This window comes from Canis lupus, chromosome 13, assembly GCF_011100685.1.
Source record: "Canis lupus familiaris isolate Mischka breed German Shepherd chromosome 13, alternate assembly UU_Cfam_GSD_1.0, whole genome shotgun sequence".
Taxonomy (NCBI): Eukaryota; Metazoa; Chordata; class Mammalia; order Carnivora; family Canidae; genus Canis; species Canis lupus.
Window position 1 is genome coordinate 45571651 of NC_049234.1, and position 25668 is coordinate 45597318.

A 25668-nucleotide genomic window follows, 5' to 3' on the forward strand; every position below is an offset into this window, starting at 1 on the left:
AAAGGACTGGTCTGGAGCAGCCTGCAGTCTGGGTCTTTCCACTGCAGCCGGTGGAACACAAGGTCTTCCCCAGCCCTGTGGGAGGTCTGGGAATTTCTGCTTACTCCTTTGCAGTGAGTGGCTACTTCCCTGAACTCAGGCTCCTCTCGCACTTAACACAGATAAGTCCTTGGCCCACAGCGAGGGAGACACTTTCTGTATCTCCAGATCTCTCCCTGTGTAGCTCCCACCTTGCTGATATTTTGTCCCACAAATTATAGTCACCTTTGCCTCCTTGATCTCCAGACTCTGTCCTTTCCAACTCAGCAAGACTGCTGGGCTCGGTTTGGGTTCTCCCTCCCGTGCTCTGGCCTGGAAACCACCTCTGAACAGTGAGCAGAGATCACTGTAGGGCTTCCAGATGCCTGCTGTCCGCTGTGTGACGGCCATTCTTTCAGATCATTGGTCCAGTTTTCTGATTGTTCGAAGTGAAAGGGGAAATCTGATTTCTCCAACTCCATCTTGGTTGGAAGCAGAACTCCATCTCCTCTTTTCTCCCTGTAGTATTTATTTTTTCCCTACTAACAAAGGACTCCTAGAGGTAATAACATATAATTAATGCAGCAGACCTTTTATAACCAAACTTTTAATGGAAATTAAGCTTTCTTAATAGTTTAAATATCCTAAATATTCCCTGTCGTAACAATAGCATAAGTTAAATATTTTCAATTATGCTTTAATATAGGAGGGAAAAAAAACTATGATACAGTACCGGAAAACGGTAAGATGACCTCTTTGACATCTCTCCACCCAGATTATAGTCCAGTGGGTGTGTTTCTTTTTTTTTTATCCTTCACTTTCAAATTTGTAGCCAATTTAAAATACTGGTAGGCTGTAAAGTTACATTATTTTTCTTCTAATTTTATTTTGACTAGAACTTATTTATAGTCTTACAGATGCCATAGAATTGTGAAACTTGAGAGCTGAAAGAAACCATAGAGGCCACTTGGTCCAGTGTTGCCATTTTGCAGATGATGAGACGGGAGAGCCAGAGAGGAGGGGACAACGGCAGGACAGCACGGGGCCCTCACAGAGCCACACTGCCTTCCCTGACTTGAAGCTGCCCCCGTCCCATGATGTCTTGGGGGAGGAAGAGAGTGGGGTACACATTCAAGGGCGGAAATGGCCAGTTCCTTCATACAAGTGGGATTTATGCAGAGAGAATCCCCCCACAACGTAAATATTATTATATAAACAAGTATCTTTTATGAACTCATTTAAAATAAAATGGTCATTTTTTTCTTGATTCCTTTTTTTTTTTTTTTTAAAGGACCTAGGGAGCATCAAAGTGGAGAAATGGAATGAGGTAAAAGATTAGTGATTGCTGTGGATCTGGGAATAGTTAAATCTGTTAGACTGGTTTTTCTCCATGCTCAGTGCTGAGGCAGGTAGCGAGCTGAGGTCATGGAGTGAGTAGACACTGGGCGTTGGGCGGGGGACAGGTGTCGGGCTGTGGGGGGCGCCGGGCCTGGGTGCCGAGGAGAGACAGGGCGTGGACTGGGTGCGGAGCCAGGTGTGGGGGGTCCTCCTAGAGTGGGCGGGGGCCCTCAAGTCCAGCTTTAGGAGGATGTGCCGGAAGGTTCCGTGGAGGCCCAAGAGCCTGAGGAAGCCTCTGTGTCACCTTCCTCTGAGTGGAAGGGCCACTGAGTCATCCCACGCGACCAGAAACGACGATGAGGGTTACCCGTAGGATTTGCTCAGGAAAATTTTCCAGGCCTTCCTCAGCAACCATGCTGGCAGAGAGTGTGCCCTGACTGACCTCAGCCCGTGCCCCCGTCGTCGGGGCCACTTCCTCTTCTCCCGCGGCCGAGTCTCCCTTCTCAAGCACACGGCTATCTAGTTTCCCCCCACAGCCTCCCTTCCCAACACGCACCAACCCTCCCTTTTTTCTCCCCTTTTTTCTCCTGTTTTCATGGTGGATTAGGAAGAAAACAGAAAATGGTCCTGGGTGAGGACAAAAGTAGGAAGAATGTGGCGCCTTCCAACCCCGGGGTCATGACCCCGAACATCTTGTCAGTGTTGTCTTCGGGGATGACTCATAGGGTATGGGGTCACGCAGCTCTTCGTGGAAGGGATTGGCCGGCAGCCTCCGCCCCCACCCCTTCTCGGGAGAGCGCCATGGTACTTGCCGGCTCAAGTCAGCTCCCTGGGCCTCAGTTTCCTTATTTATAAAGTGGGGTTATCGTAATGCGTGACCTAACAGGGTTATTGTATGAAATGAGTCTAAGTATAAGGCACCTTTAAGAGATTTTGGTGCAGATCGAGCTCTCCAGAAATGTTGCCCATAGATTTAGGAATAGTGGTTGAATTATTCTGTGCTGACATTATGTAGGTTGTCTGCAAACCTCAGGTTTCAAATAATGACTTGTTTTCCAAGAGTCGTGCTTACAGTAATAGAATCTTTGCCAAATAAGATGACAAGGAAAGACTCCTGTGGGCAGATTTTTTTTTCTTTTGTTTTAAAAGAAGTGTCAATAGTCTCACTTAATTTAAGTAATTGCCTTGCAAACATTGTTACCTGTAACTGAATGCTGGGTAAGTTCTAAGAGCAGATTATTTAGTTCTATTTTTCCCAATGAGAGGGCAGTCTTGGGTTTTTTACTTGTTTTTAATGAGGTTGTTTTTTTTTTTTTCTTTTAAAAAAAAAGGACTCCCACTCCAAAAACTGATTTTACTGTGTTTTCAGTTTTAGAAACTGAACCAGATTAGGATTCATAAGTTCTTTAGCACTATTTTTACCTTATATTTGTTTCCGTAGGGAGCTGTGTTAAGGAGGACCGCGTTTTCTCTTTATCTTTTGTAATCCCTGTGGTATCAAGGGAGAATTGCAGAACGTGTATCATAGGTCTTCAGTTTAGGCCTTTTGATTTCATGTACCAACTTCGGACTGGTTTTTGCCGTTTATGTTTGTGAATTGTGGTCACATATATTGTTTCTTGAGTTGATCTAGTCTCTTTTGAAAATGTTTGGGATTTTTTTTTGGAATTTTATTTTCTTTATAATCTTAATAATTCAAGGTTCCCCTTTTCACATACAAAGTCTTAAGCTATTAACACTTTATGAAAACTAGAAATCATCTGGAGCCAGTTGGGCACCTCTGATACAGCATATCTGGATACCTGGATGTTGGAAGATTAATTTTCTAATACAATATTTATATATTTAAGTTGCTTTGTTTCTGTTCTTGTTACTTAAGTCATTTGAGCGATTTAAGAAAAAAATGCTTCATTTTGACATTTTATAAGAAGGTTTATACTGGAATAGTCTTACATGAACAAAGGTGCTTTACACACCTATACATACATATATGAGATATAGTAAATGCACGTATATCTATATATGTATATATTAGAAGCTTTAAATCAGACCTTAATAAAAATGTCATCCCTTTCTGTATTAGCTGTTGTTAGACTTTAGATTGAGGAATCCTTTTATTCCAGGTACAACAGGTAACGTCCTCAGATCTTCAGAGTACATTCCTCTGGTTTTACGGTTGTACCATCACCGAGAGGCCTGATTCATCTGTAGCTGCTCTTTTAAAATCTCTGTTTAAGGAAGACAACAAGGCAGTCTAGTTGTGTATTGTGGGGAGTTAGTACATCTTTGGTGTCAGTTCCTATTATTTGAAAAATAAAATTGTTTTTTAAGTTGTTATCCTAGAAAATGAAAGTTCATGAAATACATACCCCCCACATCTTGGGTCAGGAGTAGTCAGGAAGGGAAGTTTCATTTCTTCTTCTTTAACCTTGATGGGCATTCGGGGGACGCCGATCGACTCTTGACCGTCTGTCTCAAGGTCCTTCCTGCGTAGATTCTGACCTTGAGATGCAGAAGTCTGTCCCTTGCTCCTTGGTGCTCCAGGAGCGGAGGATCATAGGGTCGGTGTTGACAGTGTACTGTTTAATTTCTTTCAAGGAGCTTCTGTATGTCTTCACCATACTCCTTGAATTCATTAAGGTGATTTTTTTTTTCTTCTTCACTGCCCATGATGTTGACGGCTACCTCCTAGCATCCTAGAAGATTCATTTCCTTTTTGATTGGGATCCCTTTTGCAGAGACTGCCATTAGGAGCATTGTCCAAGAACTCCCTGGGTGTGTCTCCAGTTTTCCTGTTTAGGAGATGTTTGCCGTGGGATAGCTCAACTGTGCTGTTCGCAGGAATTTTGAGTGTCTCCAGTCATGGTCATTTGCACTTAGTTGTGTCCACCCACCGGCAATGTTGGTTATCAGTGAGATGCCACCATTCAGACCATGAGTGCATCCATAATATCTTTCTCTTATTTGCTAGGCAGAAGATGGTGTTAGTGATTGCGAGCCACCGGCTGGCACCCTTGCAAAGCAGGAGTAAGTGAGTGCTGTTCAGCTTCCGGTCCTGTGAGTCTGATGCCTTTCCTCCATGTTTTGGCCTCACTGCCAAACACATGCATTGAAATCCTTCATGATCATCAGTTTGTCAGATGATTATATTGTTGCAAAGAGTCTGTCCAGGTCCTTTGTATCTTTTCTTTTCTTTTTTTTCTTTTTTTTTTTTTGTCACCTTAGTGTATGTCCATTGTGATGGGGACAGAGGCATTGATGTTGGAAGAAGGCACAAACGTTATCAAGGCAAGACTAGTGATTTCAAGTGTAGTGAACGACTACAAACCCCTCAGAGGGGCAGCTTTGGCTGAGCGCTGGTGGCGTCGGCCCTGTGCTACTGGAGCTATTGTGCAACAAATGAATTTTGGGCCCGGTCCTGTGGTGCCGCGTGTGTTTTCAATACTCGTTATTTTATTATTATTATTTTTTAAATTTTCTTGTGGATTGCTTTATAGTGTGGTGTGCTGTTGCTGTGTGCCACACCTATGTTACCGGGTAAGAGGAGGTTCCCCTCTGCTTGCAGGGTGCATCACAGGAGGATGAGCCCCTGAAATGTACAAACCGGTGAGGTGGTTGGCAAAAGGTGGGCAATCTCGGGAGCACCTTTTCTGCTGTCCTCCTCTCCATGGGAGAGTCCTACAAGCCCTGAGCAAGACCGTAGATGTGGCCAGGAGACAGGCAGAGAAAGCGGTGGAAGGGAGGTCCCACCTGTTTGCACGGAACCGTGGAATCGGGCCCCCGCCATCAGCAGACTCAGTTGTGTGGCCTGTAACAGAGAAGGGGTGACATGGAGCCCTCTGCCCTGGTCTGTCCGTGAACGGTCGTTAACGCTTTATATGACTGGGACCAGAAGGACGGACCTACTGCATAGGTTCCCGAATCTGCATCTACCTTGTTTGCTGTTGTCGAGTGAGGCCCTCACATTTGCTGTATTGTTTAAGTCCTTCACTTTTAAATCCAGTGTCATGACCAGAAATTCGGTGTGTGCTAAAGAGCACTCCAGGGTCGGAGTCCTTGAGGTAACAGTCAATTTTATCGGAAGGTCATTTATGTGTGGCTGCACACGTGGCCGACGGTGGTGGTCACAGCATCATGCCTGAGTTTGGCGAACATTTAGATTCCACCCCGAGTGGGCTAGCCAGGCACTCTCTCTTTTGTAGAAAACTACTGTTGCACATTTCCACTGTAGTTAAAATACCACCAGGAGGCTAGCGTTGGATATGTGAGGCCACCGCTTATGGTCCCAGGTGCTGTCCCCTTACCTTGAAGCGGCCTGCTTGTAGTTCTGGAATGGGAACTTGTACGAAAGGTGAGAAGGAGAAAGTAGGATCTTGAATTGCAAGTAGAAGTGAATAGAACTTAATCTGCCCGTATTCAGGCTTATGTACTATTGCCTTTCTGGTTTCCTTATAAGATGTTGTCTTTCACTTGGCTACTGGGTAGGGGTATTCCGCTAAGAGATTCCACAACTAGTAAATCCAAGGTAAGGAGGATTGCAGTAGGCCAGACCCTGTTCCCCCCAGTGGTGGGTGGAAGAGTTCATCCTCTCAGAGTCTCCAGAGCCCCAGCATTTACTAGGAGTTGAATTTAATTCCAACGTTAGGTTCAAGAAAAACACTTAGTGAAATAAAATGATTGGAAAAACATGATTTTTCTTAAGGAAACCTGATTTCTAGGCATGGAAATTGAAACCTTTAACATTCCATTTAGTTAAGATGTGGGCTTTGGGGTCAATGATCATGATATGGACAATTATCATAAACATCACAGCAAGTGATTGAGTTGGAGATTTTTCTTTATCCCATGAAATAATCATAGCTACTGTTACTACATAACTAATTGGTTTTGCATCAGGGCGATCACTCAGTTGACGTGAATCTCTCCCATGGTAAATTGACACAGCACTCAACCGATTAAGCCCTTCCATTGCATTTGCCCGCCTCCCCTCCCCCACCTCAGGCTTGGTTCAGGGTTTTTATGGTGTATGATAAATGAGCTGTTTACTAATTTTGTGTCGAAGTGAAATAGAAATTTGGATGATTGGAAATTATTATTTGGGGGCACCTGGCTCATCCTTGTTTTTGTTTGTTAAACAGGAAAAGGACCAGCGCAGCCTAGACATAAACACTGCCAAGTGCATGTTGGGACTGTTATTAGGAAAAATCTGGCCCCTTTTTCCAGTTTTTCACCAATTCTTAGAGGTACCAAATTGTTATTTTATGGAATGTATGTTTGCTTGCTTAGAACTACCAAGTATACTTTTATTTAACCATTTCACGTAACTTTCTGTGTGTTGTCCCCTTCTGCCCGTAGGAATGATGGTGACGTAATCGCTGTCCGTTAGCAGTCACCGGTTTTCTCTGGGTGTGTCTGGGGCGGGGGGTGTATGTGCCACATGGCTTCCCAGTGCAGGCGCATCCGAGACAGCCACAGCTCTGTCCTTTCCTCTCTGTCACCCCACTTTAACAGCTTTCCCTCCGTTAGGATTTCCTGCTCTATACAACGATGAACTTCCACTTTCGTTAAAAGAACAGCCATCTGCCTTCTTACTAAAAGAAGCTTGTCATGTGTTGTTATCCACTCTTGTCCCCGAGAACATGGGGACCTAGGTCAACCTAAGTGTGAGGCAAACTGGCAATATCTCCCTCAGTTTCAGTTTTCCTTCATGTTTGCGATAGAAGAAAATCCAGCACTTCACTGTTGTTGCTTGCTCTAACTATTAATGATCCAAAGTTTTGAGCTGCTGGTTTATCAGGAGCTGGTTTTGATGCCAGGTGATACTGTAGGACCTGGAAATGTCTGAGATGGGAGTTTGAGCTGCTTGGCTTGTCTCGTATCTTGGCATCTTTCTTGCCCTCCAGACCCAAACCCCTTACAAAGCACCCTCTGCCCAGAAGGATGAAGGTGCTGGGTCTTTGAGAAAAGCTTGGGCCCTACCCTGACTCCGGCCTCCCTCTTGCCACCCTCTTTCTTACAATTCACTTGACACACTGGTCCAGAAGAACTTCCAGCTGACCGGATTCTTTGAGGACTGTCACTAAAAATTGCTTTTAGCGTCACTAACCAGGACTCCTCAAGACAAGTCTGGAAACTAGTTTTACTGTACGAGGTGTTTACACGCCAATCCACGTCTACAGATGATCTGTTCTGATTTCTCTGGTTATCCCATGAAACATCAGCTTTCTTTGGAAAATGAGTAGAAATAGGTCCTTGTTCTCAGGGGATAGCAGAAATCTGAGCCCCAGCGAGAGGAGGAATTTTTTTTTTAGCTGAAAGACCTTGCTGTGAGCAAGTCCGACTTTGCACAATTGCAGGAGCATCTTCGGCTGTCTCTGACTGGTGTTTGCTTTGAGTTGCTTAGAGTCAAACTTGTAGTCCGGGCTTTGTTCTCTCTTTTACGTTAGTTTGCTTTTTTTCTTTTCAAAGGACACCGCAGTCCTTTGGTTTGAGCTTCTCTTGCGTCTGTGTCCCCAAACCAGGGGCTCAGCTCTCTTAGTTTTTTTACCTACTCGTGCTATTCCCCGGTGTTGCTGAGTTTTCATGGATAGGATATAAAAACTGTTGAATCTGGGTTTTATTTTTCAGTCTTTATACAGGAATTGTGTACTTTAAAAAAAGTAATGCCTCTGGCATATTTCTTGTCTAAGAGGAATAGGAAAACTACTTCATGGGTCTTCTAATTTATTACTTTGAAGATGAGATTCAGGTTCTGAGTGATTAGAACAGTAACTTTTTTCCAACGGCCAGAGCACCTAGTGCTGAGACCGCCGGGAGCCCTTGGTGAGTTCCCGAAGGGTGCCTCGCTGCTGGGTGTGCTTGACGCTGACAGCTTGACAGGGAGCGTGCTGATCAGGGCAGGGGTTATTAGTGGGAGCTACTCTTTATTTAGCACCTGCTTTCTGCCAAACACTGAATGAAGTACTTTACATAAATTATCTCTTTTAATTCTTACAAGATCTCTATGAAGTAGGCTAATTATCTCTCTCTCTGTGTCTCCTTTTAATAAAAGGGCTTTGGCAGTCTAGAAATTTCACTTCTAGGGATAAAAATCATGTTTCTTTGATGTGCTTGTCATTTTGTGTTGAGCCCTCATGGTATTTTTCTAATGGAAATTGTCATCTTAAGTTCTACTCTTGCTCTCTCTCATCCTTCTCCCAGATTGGTGCTTAGCATACCTCAAATGGAAAGAGTTAACCTTCATGAACTTTATTAAGTTGATTCATACAGCAGTTGAAACCGTGCCATTTGTTAATTGTGTCAGTAATTCATATTACTTTTCCCTCCCATCAGCAATCAAAATATAAAGTTATTAACAAAGACCAGTGGTGCAATGTGCTAGAGTTTAGCAGGACAATTAACCTTGACCTCAGCAACTACGACGAAGATGGAGCGTGTAAGTACCGGCGCTGGGCGCTCTCGCACACGCACCCCCACCCCCACCCCACCCCCATCGCTATACATTCGCACACCCTCCTCACTGGGAAGAGCCTTATAGCCGTGTTTTTTTTTCTCTCTCTCTCTCTTTAGGGCCAGTTTTGTTGGACGAGTTTGTGGAGTGGTATAAAGACAAACAGATGTCCTAGGACTTTATGCATAGCAGCGAGAGAGTCACTGTTACCACAGATATGTCAACCATTAGCCATAAATTGCTGTTTGTATCAAAGCGCATGCTGCTTTTCTTGCACTGTCTCCCTTTTGCAGGGACGTTTTGGTGTTTGCTATTGAATGGGCCAGCTCTGCTTGCTGTGTAGCATTGTTCTCTTGGAAGGCTGCTTTGCAGTTTGTATTTACACTACAGATTGGTGAATTTGCCAACGTCCTCACTGTGATGATGTGTATATTGCTGTTTAAATTTTGTATATGTGTATAAAAAGAAAAAGCTTCACCTAGAGATTATTTCTGCAAAACTGTATTGTAAAAATAATTTTTGTGGCATATTTCTAGTCCCTTTTTTCAGATGAACCGATTATACTTTATTTGGTCTCAAATGTAGCATTTCAGAACACAAGAGAGAACAGCTGTTACCATAAGCAAATGTTGCCAGAATTAACCTCATTGTTAAAGAGGCCAACTTTTGGAAGGAGGTGGGAATCAGAACTTTTCCAGAGGCATATGCCAAATATAATTTGATTTCCTTAAATATGAGCGTTTTTTAAATGATGAAAGTTACAATTATTTGAGCATATAGACTTGTCCCACATGCCACAAATGATTTTCACCACGCAAGGTGTAGGTTTCTATTCTCTGATGTTAAAGCCGTAGTAGTTTGAATATAGGTACAAATGAACAAATTAAAATTGCACCTTTTTTTAAATGAGTTTGAAACTCTCGTAAACTTCCTTTACGGTCTTCTTTTTCCTTTTGCATTCTCCTAGTCAGTGTTGGGTCTGCCGATGCTTCCCGTGCCATTCAAGTAACATTGATTTTGCCTCCTCCGCGGAAACCTAATGGTTTGCTGGCAGTTTGTAACCGCAGAGCACTTTCAGTTGTGGTTTGGATTTTTAGTTAAGCTTTCATGGTGTCTAATTTTCTAATTTTTCGGAAAAAAGAACTATACTGTAAGTGAGAGGTGTTTTCTTTTGTTTTCTTTCTTTCATGCTAGGCTTTTCCTGGCAGGATGTCCATTGCAGGCAGTGGACACGAAACCACCAGCATTGAGCTAACTTTATTACACAGTAGGACCTTTCCTGGAGGGGCCACTCGTCATTCATTACCCGAGTAATTTGTACAGAAAGGTGATAGCCATTATTTATGTGGATGAGGAAACAAGAGTAAACAGGACGGTATTTTTAGGTTTGTATTTTGTGTCTTTTTTTTTTTTTTCCTTGCCTTACCCTTCTTGAGGAAATGTCTAGATAACATGTTTTCCCCTCAACTATCTGGTGCTATTGAATGACTAATTTAGTCCCTAAAGTTTTGTGAAAACATAAAAGTCTAATGATTTAAACCAAGTAAAAAGCTAATGGTGCATTTGAACAAGTGAATGCTGTAGGTGTGAGCAAGACCCATGATGGAATAATGATTGGAAGAGGTTCGGCTTACTGCAAAATCTGGCCAAAAAAATCTTTCGGATTAAATGTGAACCTTTAAATGGCATTAAATGAGTAAAGCACACAGACAATGCTACTCCTGACCACTATTTCACAGTTTCTTTGCAAACAGTGTTCAGATTTTCATATTATTTTTTTCCCCTAACTGAACCACCAAAGACAGAAAATTTTGTATGTATATACGGTGTGTGTGCATATACAAGATCATGATAATGGTAGAAGGAAATCACTTCCTTTTTCTACCAAATAGAAAGGTGTGGTTTGCTGTGAAATAAACCAGAAGTGTGGAAAACTCTGTAGTGATTAAGCAGACTTAATCATTCCTTGCTTAGGAACTGTAGACTCGCCTCTACCTTACAACTTCATACCAGTTTGCACAAATTAATATCTGAAGAGAATAGAAGATGTTGATGGCAAAGCACAGCTCTTGGGACCGATGTGTTGCAAGGGGTTCCATTCCCACAGGTGCCTGGTATTCCAGTGGCGATGGGCCAGAGGCAGGTTTGAATTTGTGAAAGACGTGATTCATTTTCAGAAGTATCTGGTAAAGTTAAAAAAGAAGAAAAAAATCACACTTTAAAGGCAACAGTTCTTAGATTCGGTCAACTATGGTTTTTGCTTAAAGAAATCATAGATGAAATTATTTTAAAAGTTAGGGTTAGGAACTGGAGAATGTTTTTAAAACACTAAGCACAGTTAATCCTAACATAAAAGGATTGTTACGGGGAGCTGTTACATTTCATCCACAGCGAACATTTTGATAATAGGGGGAAAAACTATGCGTGAATTAGAATATGAAAGTAAGTATTCCAAGGTGTCGATAATCTTGCATATTTAGAAGACTCCAAATAATTTTTAAGCTGCCTTGAAAAATAAACCTCTGTGACTGTGGAGAGCTTGCCCTTGGTTCTTGATTTTATGCAGCTATTTTTAGGGAGAGGAAAAGGGGCCAAACGCATAGTAATAAGATACTTTTCTCTTAAAAATGTCCCTAAGTTACATAAAATTGAGCAGTCAGTCATCAGACACTTACTGGCTAATGTTAAAGAAATTAGGGTGCCTTCTTCTGGTTTTTGTTTCTTACCTGTCTACACCCCTTCTCTCCTGCCACTGTGTCTTGAACTACCCATTGCAATACTCTGTCGTCATGGAATACAGCCTTTCGGTGTTTACTGGTAGGTCAGAAAGTCCATGATTTGATTTGCCGTAAACACCCACGGTAACGTAGCGCGCAGCTTTCCCGAAGCATGAACTCTGAATTAAGTTCGTACAGATCTGACTTGACAAACCTGTAGCTTCTCATTTCACGACACACGTCTGCTGCCTCTCCGGCTCCATTTTAACAGTGCTTTTGAAGTTTATCCAGAAAGCTTTCCAAGTTAGTTTGTGCCCTTGGTTTTTATTCTTAAAACTGCTAAAATACCTCTGTAAGCCTTATCTTTTATTCTTTCATATGTTGTATAATAAATGTATAGAATCCATTGACCAACTAAATGTTGGGTGTCTGTAAATGAGACCAAAACGTGGGTTGCTTTTTATCATAAAAAAACCTTTCCCCTGGGGGTTACTGTTAAACGGACAGCAGCCAACCTGTAACTGTGAACGCTTCGTGTCGTCGGTATCTGCATTACGTCCATAAACCTGTGACTCCAGCTTAACTAAAACACTGTTATGCCACCTAACTTGAGTACAGCAAACTGGTTTTAGGTTTTAATGGAATTGATGTAAAATGATATCCCATAAATAAAAAGTATTTGTGTTTGGTTTCAGAACTGATTGGTGACTTCTTTGTTCTCAGGATTGTGCTTCAAAAAACCAGTTAAGATAGTTTTAAAGTATTTTATCTTTTATTTATTGGCTCCCTCCCCACCCCCACCCCCACACCCCGCTCTTTATATTGAAGAATTTCAAAGCTACAGAAAAAAAATGCAAGAGTAGTATATTGAGCACCCATCCGTGTACCTCTCACCTAGACTTTCTGCCTGTTACCATTTTGCCACCTTCTCCATGCCACTCTGAGTGTGCGTGTGTGTGTGTGTGTGCATGTGTGTGTGTGCATGTGTGTGCAGGTACACTTCTCCCTGCAGATAGATACATTTTTCCCCCGAACTGAGAGTAAATCACATTATGATGCTTCTTACTTAGTGTGTCGAAACAAGGACATCTTTGTAACAACACTACAATGATCACACTCCAGAAATTTAACATTGATAACAGTTGTATTACCTGATACACAGTCTAGATTAAAACCTCTCCGTTTGTACCAGTATTGGCCTTGACGGCGATTTTATTCGTAATCTGGGGGAAAGCATTGCACTGAGCTGTCCTGTCTCTTCAGTCTCTTTTAATCTGGAACAGTTCCAGATGGAATACACGCCTCAGCCGAACAGTGAGTTAAAAGGATAAACAACCACATTTTATGTTTCCAAAAGACTGAGCTAATAACTGAGTGGTTACCATGTGCCAGCGTCGGGCAGAGATGCCCATTTTTACTACGTCCAACGCTGCCATCTGGTTACCTCTAGTGTGTATCAGCCCCGGTCACCCCCTCTCTGAAATTGTCTTACACTAGAACCTCAGCCCCCCCCGATGGCAGGACATCTGGCACGAGTGGGTGCCCAGGAAATGTATGTGGGAGGAAGCAAGTCACGGAGCTCGTGCTTGACGATGGATTATCAGGACCTGAGAAACCACGTAAAGATTAGAGAACCCACAAGGACCCACGTAGACCTGAAGATTGAAGATCTAGACTTTAAGACTCCCAGAAGCTCGACAGGAGGGAGAAGACAAGATTCCTACAACACAGAATCCAAACACTCCGTTTAAATTGGTGATGTAGATGGTCTTCCGACTCTTAATTTGGACCCAAAGCTGAGGATGGACTCAAGAAAATACTCTTGCAGACTCCTCCAAAGATAGTAGGCGGAGGTGAAGGAAAAGCTTAATTGCACGTGGATGGCAGGCAATGGGGGATGGCCAGTGTCGGGACAGGGCACCCAGCCTGGGCTACAGCCAATGGGGAGGCATGAGGCACTTCATCCGATGCTACAAAATAGGAAAGTGAGTTGAAATCGAGTTCTCCAGCAGTGTAACGAGCAGGGTAGACTGGGGACAGAATAAATCACTGATGCCTGTCTCAGACCAAAAAAAAAAAAGCCAACTCGAGGTGCATGGCAGGCAGACCAGTGAAGGGAGAAGGTTCCAGGAAGGTTGCCCCAAAGGAAGGGCATTTCTAATAAGCAGCTTTTTAAATAATGGGACAGAAAGGAAAGTGAACTGAAAATGAACAACATCACCCACAGGAAAAGATGGAAGGTTCCTGAGTCCGTCCCAGGGCCACAGCAGTGAAGACGAGAGCTGCTTCTGGACAACACCTCTCTTGGCCTGTGTGAGCCCCCCAGGGAGGCAGGACCTGTTCTCCACGGTGCCGTGGGCCTCATGGCCTGTATGACTCGCTTGAACGTTAACCGCGTATCTCCGTGTGAAGAGTAACTTCCAGCCACAAGATGAGAGAAAAGCTTCTATGATCCTTCTAGAAAAGAGTTGCCCACGGAACTTAGTTACAGCTAGAAAGGGGAAAAAGCCTAACACGGGAGGAAATAATACATGAGCTTTCTGGCCCTGTCTACTCCCCTAAGCTTGTAGTGCAAGGTAACCTGAAATAGAGCACGTTCACCACGGTGGACACATTCAGCAGAAGATAGTTTGGTGTCCACCCCCCCCCGCCCCCGGAACTCACTCCTGACATTTATCTTCAATTGCCATTATAAAAAAAAAAAAAGTGTGTACAAGTACTTGCTTAGAAACTAGAGCGAGTGAGTAGCTATGCTGAGAATAATAATTGGAAACTGAAAGATGCAAATTGTCTATAGTCATTAAATGGAAATTTTTTTTAAAGCATCATTTCAAATGTAATCTCCTCTCCTGAAGAAATGCGCTCAGTCCTTTGGAAAAAATTCCTTTGCAATCACTCTGAAGCCTGAGGGTTGTGAAGAACCAGGGCAATAAGAAAGTAAGCTGAGGAGGGTTTGTTTCGTTTTGTTTTTCCTCCAGCACTTTCTAGCAGAGATTTCTCAGAATTGCCTAAATTTGAATATCTGAAATTCAAACTAGTGTTCTCTAGAAATCTTGGGATGAATGTGATGATCAGGAGAGCTGCAGCTGTACTCCCAACCAGTGGACTAACCTAAAAGTTTTGGCCAACTTCCGGTAGTGCCTTGAAAGTCACTGCTTTCAAGTGGCTCCATTGCTTAAACGTCCAACTCTTGATTTTGTTTTGACTCAGGTCATCATCTTGGGGTCCTGAGAGTGAGCCCCATGGTGGGCTCCATCCATGCTGGGCCTGGAGTCTGCTTAAGATTCTCTCTCTCCCTCTACCTCTCCCCACTTCTGTCTCACCCTCCCTCTCTCCCCCTTCTCAAAAAAAAAAAAAAAAGCCACCGCATTTCATATCTACTTGCTTATTACTGATTTTGGCTCCATTACCTGTGGCGCTCCTACTTGCACCACCTTGAGAGTGGGACTTGGACAAGCGTTATGACCCCACCACAGATGATCCCAATCGAATAACACGTGCCTTTTAGCACCCTATTCGGCATGTCTCATAAGTGCTCCAAATTTTTGTTCCTCCTTTATGTAACTAATCGAGGTGGATTTTCAAATTCTCAGTGTAATCATTTATCAGCAAACTTCAGTTGTCTGTTAGGCAGAACCATTATGTGAAATTGGGAACACGGGCATTAAAATTTGTAAGTGTGCAGAGTGGGGACTGGGATAAAGAGAAAATCAACAGATTGAAAAATTTGGAAGGACCCCTGGGTGTGGGGTCTCATGCCCATTGGGTGTAAGTGGCGTCAGCCACTTAGTAAGTGGTAGACCAGAAGGACACTGGGTGCCAAGAGTTCCTCTGGAGAGTAGGGCATTACTGGGGTAGATGGGAACTGAGCATGGATGACTCTCAGGGGTGCCTAACAGTGTACACAAAGCTTGTGGTGGCAGCACAGAAGTTGGGCTTTTCAGGACAGAGGAGTTTGTAGTTGCCATCAAGAGAGAACAGTAAAACTGATGAGGAGAAATGTCTCAGGAAAAAAAGATATGGGATGTATTGAGGCAGCTACCTCAAGCAGGAGACGGTTCCAGATCCCCAAAGTGCACTTGGGCTGTCCAACTATGGTTGAAAACCCCCACACAGCGTGAGGCTTCTAGCAAGTGTGAGATGCCTCTTGGCCCTCTCCCAGAGGGCGTACCCCTCTGATGTCCTCTGGCCCTAAGCCTGCCCACTCACCTGATGATAGTAAGGGGTGCAGAGCACCCCAGCCTTCTCCTCACAGGAGGGACACAGGAAGATCAGTTGTTCAGGAGTGTCCTTCCCAGGCCCAGCCTCTGGTCATTTTTGTAGAAGGGAGGAGACCCATGGGAGGAAGACCGCCTCCCCACCCCACCCCCCACCCCCGCCCAAGGTTGTGCAAGGGGAATGGGAAGCTGAGGTGCTGGGAAGTGAGAAGGGTCAGGCAGTGTGGGGGAGAGATTTAGGGGAGGGGAACCTCCATGGGGAGCAGGCTGGCCGAGGTGTGGACAGGGCTCAGAAAGCAGGGAGTTCACCTGCTGACAACTCTCAGTTGCAGGGAGGATGTGCGGGTTAGCAGAGACCCTGCGCCCTCCCCACTGGCTCCGAATCCATCCAGCCTCCAAACAGCATGTTTTTTCTGTGCAGTCTGACCGTCAAAATCTTTGCAGCGAAGCGGTTGTGTGACCTAGGTGTCGCCCTATCCCACCACCACCCTCCTTGCGGAAAGAGTAACTTGCTAGAAGGCACCTGCAACCATCTCCCTCGTGCTCTGGCGTGGAAATTTGGGGATATAAAGGAGCAGACGTTGATGGGTCTTTTAGGCCAAGTACTTTTTGAATTCTGACCACAATGAGATGACATTGCAGGTGACAGACTCATGGTAGTGAGCAAGAAAAAAAAAAATCAGACTTTCTGGTTCAATGCCATCATCTTTGGTACTTTATACACTGATGTCATGTGTGTATTCATGGATTTTGAGAGCTGACTGCCAGCAAGCTGTCATGGATTCAAGGGATGTGGACGGGAAGGCCAGTTGGTGGCTTACTGACACTACTTAGCTCCTTTCAGAAGAGAAGAAGGCCAGTGAGGCAGTGTGTTCTACACTGGTCTCCCGAGACACCTTTCAACAATCATGGGAACTAGAAGAAACTGAGGTTCAGAACGTGTATGTAACATGTGCTAATTCCCACAGCTGGAAGGTGCAAGAGTGAGGATTAAACCCAGGTGGATGTCTCCGCCTCTGGCAGTTAATCAGGCAATCCTGTAATCACAGGATGGGCTCCCCAGGAAGCCAACCCCATCCTCAGGTTACCTAGGGACTTTCTAAGTCACCTCATTAACATCACAAAGGCATCTTAATTCTTTTATCACTTAGGAAATTTCTGAGGGGTTTAGGAACTCTACCAGGATCTGGGACCAAGACCAAATATATATTTCTTATCATCAATCACAATATCACATGTGGGTACTGATGATACAAAGCTGTCATTGATCAACAGAGCCAAGTTTAAAACCAGTTCTAGTAGTGACTGACATGTTACTATGGCCAATGATCCTGTTGCTTTTCCCTCCTTTCTTGAAGAGAGGGCTAGGAACTTTTCATCCTCAAGATAAAAGCAGGGAAATGGAGATGGTGGTGGAATGAAGAACTGGAGGAAGCAGGAGGAGGGACCCTACAGCCAAGTGGAGGTTTAGGGCAAGGGACCAGTTTTCCCCTGAGACAAGAGGGGAGTCGTCTGTAAATGAGTAGGAGGTGGTTAAGAGGTCTAACCTTATGGCCTTGGTTTTCTCAGGAACTGATTCAAAGATTTCTACCAAGAGAAGGGAGAGGTAGTGGGTTCAAAGAGATGGAAGTGTGGAAGAGTCCAAGAGGAGAATAAGAAAAGATGATTAACGAGTGAGTCTCATTGTCCCAAGAAAAATAAGAATAAGTTTAGGTTATGTAACTGTGGCACAGCAAGAAGTTGTGAATCCAGGACCTTGACATGAGGTCTAGGTGACACGGCTGACGGGCTCCGGCCCCTAGCCAAAATTGATATAGAAGACAGCAGGATTTGGGCTTTGGGCTCCTCGGACCTAGGAAACTCCTCTCTTTCCAGCCTGCAGAGATACCTTTTGAAAAATAAGGGAAACCCAGTGACACCATGTCCACTGGCTTGAAACTACCATGGGTCCTTGAATGCTTGCATATACTTTGCATTGTTTTCTGGGTGAAGAGATGGTGAAACAAAGTGGAAGTTTCCATAGTTGAGTTGCTGTGCCATTCCTACTAGTCTTCAAATCCAGACCAGCCCTGTGGTCAGCCCTGTCCCTGTAAATGGCCAACAGACTCGGGCAGAATGACCTCATGTGTGAGAAGAGAGCAGAGAAAGACTAAGACAAACATGAGAAACTGCCTAGTTATTAGAGTGGTGCCATCCAGCCAGGGGTTTTCTGTGACTTTCGAGCTGCAGGCACACTGGATGATGACATACATGTGATTACTCTGGGATGCTGGAGTGGGTCATCTGGTGGATTAAAAGCAAAAATGGGACAAGGGGGCACATTGTGCCTCAGAGTTGCAATATGAGGAATATCAGACTGCTCCTTACTAATTTGGAACAAACATCAGAGGAGGTCAGTTTTTCCCAGGAATAATACAGTAAGTCCTACAGAGAGTAAGCTGCTAAGGTTGAAGGACAGTTTATGACCCCTTAAGTAAAGAGGATTCATCCAGTGGTGCTCTAGTTTCTTCCTATGGACTGTCTCCGGAGTTAGATTTCCCCCCTGACAAAGAAGTCAAACTCTCCCTCTTCACCGATGACATGATACTCTACATAGAAAACCCAAAAGCCTCCACCCCAAGATTGCTAGAACTCATACAGCAATTTGGTAGCGTGGCAGGATACAAAATCAATGCCCAGAAATCAATGGCATTTCTATACACTAACAATGAGACTGAAGAAAGAGAAATTAAGGAGTCAATCCCATTTACAATTGCACCCAAAAGCATAAGATACCTAGGAATAAACCTAACCAAAGAGGTAAAGGATCTATACCCTAAAAACTATAGAACACTTCTGAAAGAAATTGAGGAAGACACAAAGAGATGGAAAAATATTCCATGCTCATGGATTGGCAGAATTAATATTGTGAAAATGTCAATGTTACCCAGGGCAATATACACGTTTAATGCAATCCCTATCAAAATACCATGGACTTTCTTCAGAGAGTTAGAACAAATTATTTTAAGATTTGTGTGGAATCAGAAAAGACCCCGAATAGCCAGGGGAATTTTAAAAAAGAAAACCATATCTGGGGGCATCACAATGCCAGATATCAGGTTGTACTACAAAGCTGTGGTCATCAAGACAGTGTGGTCCTGGCACAAAAACAGACACAGATCAATGGAACAGAATAGAGAACCCAGAAGTGGACCCTGAACTTTATGGTCAATTAATATTCGATAAAGGAGGAAAGACTATCCATTGAAAGAAAGACAGTCTCTTCAATAAATGGTGCTGGGAAAATTGGACATCCACATGCAGAAGAATGAAACCAGACCACTCTCTTGCACCATACACAAAGATGAACTCAAAATGGATGAAAGATCTAAATGTGAGACAAGATTCCATCAAAATCCTAGAGAAGAATACAGGCAACACCCTTTTGAACTCGGCCACAGTAACTTCTTGCAAGATACATCCATGAAGGCAAAAGAAACAAAAGCAAAAATGAACTATTGGAACTTCATCAAGATAAGAAGCTTTTGCACAGCAAAGGATACAGTCAACAAAACTAAAAGACAACCTACAGAATGGGAGAAGAGATTTGCAAATGACGTATCAGATAAAGGGCTAGTTTCCAAGATCTATAAAGAACTTCTTAAACTCAACACCAAAGAAACAAACAATCCAACCATGAAATGGGCAAAAGACATGAAGAGAAATCTCACAGAGGAAGACATAGACATGGCCAACACGCACATGAGAAAATGCTCTGCATCACTTGCCATCAGGGAAATACAAATCAAAACCACAATGAGATCCCACCTCACACCAGTGAGAATGGGGAAAATTAACAAGGCAGGAAACAACAAATGTTGGAGAGGATGCGGAGAAAAGGGAACCCTCTTACACTGTTGGTGGGAATGTGAACTGGTGCAGCCACTCTGGAAAACTGTGGAGGTTCCTCAAAGAGTTAAAAATAGACCTGCCCTACGACCCAGAAATTGCACTGTTGGGGATTTACCCCAAAGATTCAGATGCAATGAAACGCTGGGACCACCTGCACCCCGATGTTTCTAGCAGCAATGTCCACAATAGCCAAACTGTGGAAGGAGCCTCGGTGTCCATCGAAAGATGAATGGATAAAGAAGATGTGGTTTATGTATACAATGGAATATTCCTCAGCCATTAGAAACGACAAATACCCACCATTTGCTTCAACGTGGATGGAACTGGAGGGTATTATGCTGAGTGAAGTAAGTCAGTCGGAGAAGGACAAACAGTGTATGTTCTCATCCATTTGGGGAATATAAATAATAGTGAAAGGGAATATAAGGGAAGGGAGAAGAAATGTGTGGGAAATATCAGAAAGGGAGACAGAACATAAATACTCCTAACTCTGGGAAACGAACTAGGGGTGGTGGAAGAGGAGGAGGGCGGGGAGTGGGGGTGAATGGGTGATGGGCACTGAGGGGGACACTTGACGGGATGAGCCCTGGGTGTTATTCTGTATGTTGGTAAATTGAACACCAATAAAAAATTAATTTATTAAAAAAAAAAAAGATTTCCCCCCTGACATACAGAAGATGTTGAAGGATGTTCTGGAGGATGGAAGTAGGAGACCAAGAGTCAACTAGGCAGGAGACAATCACTCCTATAGGGAACAATCTAGAAATGGAACTGATGGTGAGTGGGAGGAAGCTGAAGAATGGATTTGGGTGGGCCTTACCCCAATACTATGACATCATTGGCATGGCAACACATTTAAGATATAGATAAGCAGAGGTTGACTTTCCACATCATTTTCCAACCCGGTACTCCCCAAACCCAAGCTTTGGAGACGAGGTGGAATAATTCCATGGATCTATGTGGTCCTAATACCCAAATCCATCAGAAGATGGGAGGCTGTACCTCAATGTGATAGTGAAGTGAAGGGTTGGAAAACATTCTGAAAGTTCCCTCAGTACGAGAAATCAAATGATAACCAGGTAACCCCTGTCACTTTCCAAATGTGTCTCCTATTTGCTGAGGGAGCTAAAGAACACCTCATGTAAGAGCCAAGAGTCCTTGAAAAGCTGGCCATTGGTGGTAGTGATTGTAGGAGACCAGCCATCATGCTCTGTGTACATATTAGGAAACAAGAGGAGAGTTGATAGTTTTTTTATTATATAAAGACCCATGCTGTGGTGGTGGATAGGGTCCACTCAACATCTCTCTTTGTCCCAAATATCCCATTAGCTTAATATCTGTCATTACCCATATGCCAGGCAAAGTGGAAGAAATCACAACCCTCATCAAAAACAAAAGTGATGGCTGGAGTAGATGAGGACATGTATATATCACACCATGTAGCTCTTTTCCACTTTCATGAGTTCCTTAGGCTGAACTTGGGGTCTCTCTGAGGCAATGGGGCAAGAGCAGAGGATGTGCCATAATGGCCTATGTTTTCAGAAAACTCTTGAGAAAAATCATCAGATGCAACAATTAATGTAAAGGTTAGCTATAAAGTCTTCCATAGTATGGAGGGATCAAAGGTCTTGAGAAGTAAGACCAATTATTCTAAGTTGGTGACATTCTTGGGAAGTATGTGGATAGCATCTGAAGTTTGCTTCCTACGGTGGCTGTCTTGGACAACCTCCTCAATAGGATAGCTTTAAAAAGTTAGGCAAAATGGTTTTAGAATCTGTTTGAAGGAATTGAAAAGCTACTAAGAAAGTGAACGTTTGTTGGGCAAAGATCTAGAAGAAGAAAGAAGCCAAGATTGATGAGCTAGTATTCAAGGCTACTTTTTTCCTTTAGGATGTAGTCCATTCGAGAGTGAAAGCAGAGGCTGAGGAGCTCAGAAGATCTTTTGAAGGTCTCACTGGGGTGAGTTTAGTCTGCCAAGGAGGAAGGGTTCTGGTAAACCCCTAGACTTATGGTTAGGACACTGAGAAGCTGAAAGGTTTTACAAATAAGGATGAGCTAGAAATAGACCAGCACAAGGACTAAAGCTCAGTTTCAAATCAGTCCAATCCCTGATGTGATTGCAGTGAATGTCCTGAGTCTAACTGCCTGACAGAACCAGAAGTAAATTCTAATCTGGAAAAAAAAAAATAGACCATCCATGGGTTACACATATATGAAATAAAACACTATTCGCTCATAGGAAAAGAATTCAAATTTAAAACAGTGAGAGGTAATGTATCTTCAGCAAAGCTAATAAATGAAGAAAATAACACAAAATTTAATGATATTGACATGAATGCCTTCAGACTATACTAGACAGGATCGTCTTTGGTTTCTGCTGCAGATATCTTTTTTAGTGGGGGAGGCGCAGTGGGAGAGGGAGAGAATCTTAAGAAGACGCCATGCTCAGCACAGAGCCCAATGGAGGGCTTCATCTCATGACCCTGAGATCAAGACATGAGCCAAAATCAAGAGTCAGACGCCCAACTAGCTGACCCACCCAGGCACCCCTGCTGAGACTTACTTCCTGCTCTTGCTGCCCTTTGTGAATATGTGAGTTCACACCTATGGCTATGGCCAACTAGGCCAGGGACGTGCACACCTGTCCCAATGGGTACCAATCCATAGACTTCACTGAGCCCCCCGTGTTCTTTTCTTCAGGAACTTGAACTAAAATATACTAAATCAGGAGGAGATAGATGGGTATGAGATCTATAATGTCATGAAGATTTGGGGTAGATTGCCATTTTATATTTCAATAAGTCAGAAATAAAAAGCTGATTGGCACAGAGCAGCAGTAAGCAGCAGCTATGAGATGTGCAGTTCCCTGAAAGACAGATGGAGCAGCTTTTAGTCCTCAAAGTTCCAAGACCAGAACCCATTTTCCCAGCTGGCTTTGCTCTACTTTTTAATGTCTATTTTTAAATGTCTGTAAGACTATTGAAACCTTGAAATAATCTTTTTTTTTTTAATCTTTCATTTATTAAAGAAATATCACACAGAACGTTTTACTATGTCTGTAATTTCTTGTACACAATGTTATTTAATGTTAATCATTCAAAAATAACCAAGTCTACAAAAATGACAAGACCTTTTTTTTTTTAAGATTTTATTTATTTATTTATTTATTTATTTATTTATTTATTTATTTATTTATTTATTTATGAGAGACACAGAGAGAGAGGCAGAGACACAGGCGAGGGAGAAGTAGGCTCCCTGTTCAGAGCCTGATGTGGGACTCAGTCCCAGGACTCTGGGACTCTCAACCGCTGAGCCACCCAGGTGCCCCAGGACAAGACTTTTTTTTTTAAACTTTTTTTTAAGAAAGAAGAAAACCAATAGAAAAAATGACTGATAGGAAATTTAGATATTAGAGTTATCTGATGTGGACTTTAAATAACTCTAAATTACATTTATGGGAGAGAATTTCAGCAGAGAAGTGGAGACTATAAAAAAAGGAATCCAATGGAAATTCTAGAACTGAAAAATTAATAAATGAAATTAGTAACTCAGTGGATAGGATTTAGCAGAAAATTAAGCCCAACAAAGACAGAGTTAACGAATAAAAAATATGTCAGAAAGAATCTAGACTGAAGCACAGAGAAACTAAAAATAAAATTTTTTAAAAGTGGAAAATACAGAGATAAGTCAAGAGATTTACAGCAGAGTGAAAAGGTCTAAGATACAAACAAGTTTAGTCCTGGAAAAAGAGGACAGAGAACGTGGCAAAGGCAATATTTTAAAAACAATGTTTAAGAATTTTCCTACACTAGTGAAAGATAAGAAGTCCCAGTTCAAGAGTGCTGCAAACACTCAAGCAGGACAAAGGCAAACCAACATACAAGTAAAACCTCTGAAAAAAAAAAAAACAACAAAGACAGAAAATCTTAAAAAGCAGCCACATGTATAGGTAGAAATTATAAAATACTGTAGATAAATTAAAAGCAGATAATGACCTGAAAGCACAGGAGAGTAAGCAAAACCAGGCAGAGTCTGAAGATTAGTTGACACCTGGATTAAGAGAATGAGACAGAAAAAGGTGGGTTTTTTGTTGTTGTTGTTGTTTTGTTTTGTTTTTAGCTTTTAGTTTAGCTTTTTAGCTTTTAGTTATGCCGCAGTCTGCATCACATGGGGTGAGTAAAACTTTCATAGAAAACCTACAGCCTTTCAACCAGAAGACAGATTTTAGGGCAACCACAGCCTCTAGAAAGTGAGAAGAGATCCCAGAAATAGAGCCAGAAGGGAGAAATCCCAAATTCTAAGTATAAACTGTGCCCAAACTTGAAACTAATCCCTGAACCATGTGTCTGCAGGGTGGTCTGCAAGTAGCCGAGCTAAAGATAAAACTACTGAAGTGCATTTTGAGGTGCTACACAATAGACAGAATTGGCTATTTGAATCTAAGCAAATTAATCAATACTCTTTGGAGGAATTTAACAGAACCCAGAGTTCCCACAACAAAAGAATCACAATATCCAGGATACAATCCCAACTAACTTAACTTATGAAGAATCAGCAACATCTAACCAAATCTCAAAAGAGAAGACTATCAGTGGAGACTGGTCCTGAGGTGATCCAGATGTAGAATTAGATAAGAATTTTAAAGTGGATATTATAATTGGGTCAAAAACATAAAGGAAAACATGATCATTATAAGGGAAAAGGTGGAAGATCTCAAGAGAAAAAAGGAACTATAAAATACAACCAAATGGGAATTCTAGGAGTATCTTTTACTGAAATTAAAAATTCACAAGAGAGGGGCACCTGGGTGGCTCAGTGATTGAGCCTCTGCCTTTGGCCAAGGTACTGATCCCAGGGATCCCACAGGGAGTCTGCTTCTCCCTCTGCCTATGTCTCTGTCTCTGTCTCTCTCATGAATAAATAAATATTTTTTAAAATTCACAAGAGAAAGATTCAATGCAAATGAAGATAGGTAATGGATATTAATCCAATATGGAGAACCAGGAAAAACATTTTAAATGAATAGAAGATCATGCACCTATGGGACAACAGCAAAGACCTAACATACAAATGACTGGAATTTCAGATGGAAAAAAGAGGGAAAATGAGACAAAAAGAAAAAAACCCACAAAGAAACAAAGGCTGGAATTTCCCCAAATTTAGTGTAACACATACATTTACAGATTTAAGAAGTTCAGGAAACCTGAAACAAGATAAATATGAAGAAGACCATACCTACGCCCATTGTAGTCAAACTGCTGAAAATCAAAGAAAAGAGAAAGTCACAGAAGTAGCAGAGTGAAAAAACAAAACACTGTATAGGGGAGAACAACCATTTCAGTAGCCATCACTCTTCATCAAACACAATGAAGTTGAAAAGACCTTGGACCAATACCTCCAGTGTACACTCAGTGAAAAATCCGTCAAGAATAAAGGCAAAGATAATTTCAGATAACTGAAAATCAAGAAAATATGTTCCCAACTACCAGTTTTGTAGTATGAGAAATATTAAAGGAAACTGTTCAGACTGAACTGAAATCCTATCAGATATAAATGGTAAAGAATGTAGGACAAATTAATAAAAGAGAAGCAGTGGAGTAATCTAATTAATTAAAATGAAGAAAAGAGATAACCAAAAAAAAAAAAAAAAAGAAAAGACATAAATGTAGGATACATAATATAATACAAAGAGTAAGATGGTACAAGTAAACCCAAATAATTAATAATTAGATTCATTGCAAATGGATGAATTACACTAAGTAAAAGACAAAGGTCTTCAGAACAATGACACCACCACCCTAACTATATGCTGCCTACCAGAGGCAAATCTTAAATACCAAAGTATTTAAATAATAGGGTAGATAAAGATGGGTCATTACAAACATTAACAAAGACATGGCTGCTAAAGCAATTCTAACACTAGGCCTAGTGGGTTTCAAGGCAATTATCAGGAGGGATATTATATAACTGTAAATGTTCAATCCATCAAGAAAGTACAGCAATTCTCAATCTTATGAACCTAATAACATGACTTCAA

General features: G+C 42.4%; 1 protein-coding gene across 11 annotated transcripts in view; it reads left to right on the forward strand.

Annotated features, from left to right (window-relative positions):
• DCUN1D4 (defective in cullin neddylation 1 domain containing 4) overlaps positions 1 to 12220 on the forward strand; it is an 81732-nt gene extending 69512 nt beyond the window's left edge. For 8 of the 11 annotated variants that reach the window (XM_038556063.1, XM_038556064.1, XM_038556065.1 and 5 more), the window contains 5 exons: positions 725 to 760; positions 1310 to 1345; positions 6495 to 6599; positions 8689 to 8791; positions 8926 to 12220. In XM_038556063.1, the coding sequence (XP_038411991.1) occupies positions 725 to 760; positions 1310 to 1345; positions 6495 to 6599; positions 8689 to 8791; positions 8926 to 8981 (336 nt within the window). In that variant the 3' untranslated portion in view covers positions 8982 to 12220. Of the gene's footprint in view, positions 1 to 724; positions 761 to 1309; positions 1346 to 4327; positions 4384 to 6494; positions 6600 to 8688; positions 8792 to 8925 lie in introns of those variants that run through there. The other 3 variants (XR_005369009.1, XM_038556061.1, XM_038556062.1) reach the window with 3 other exon arrangements.
• Positions 12221 to 25668: the final 13448 nt, after the last annotated feature.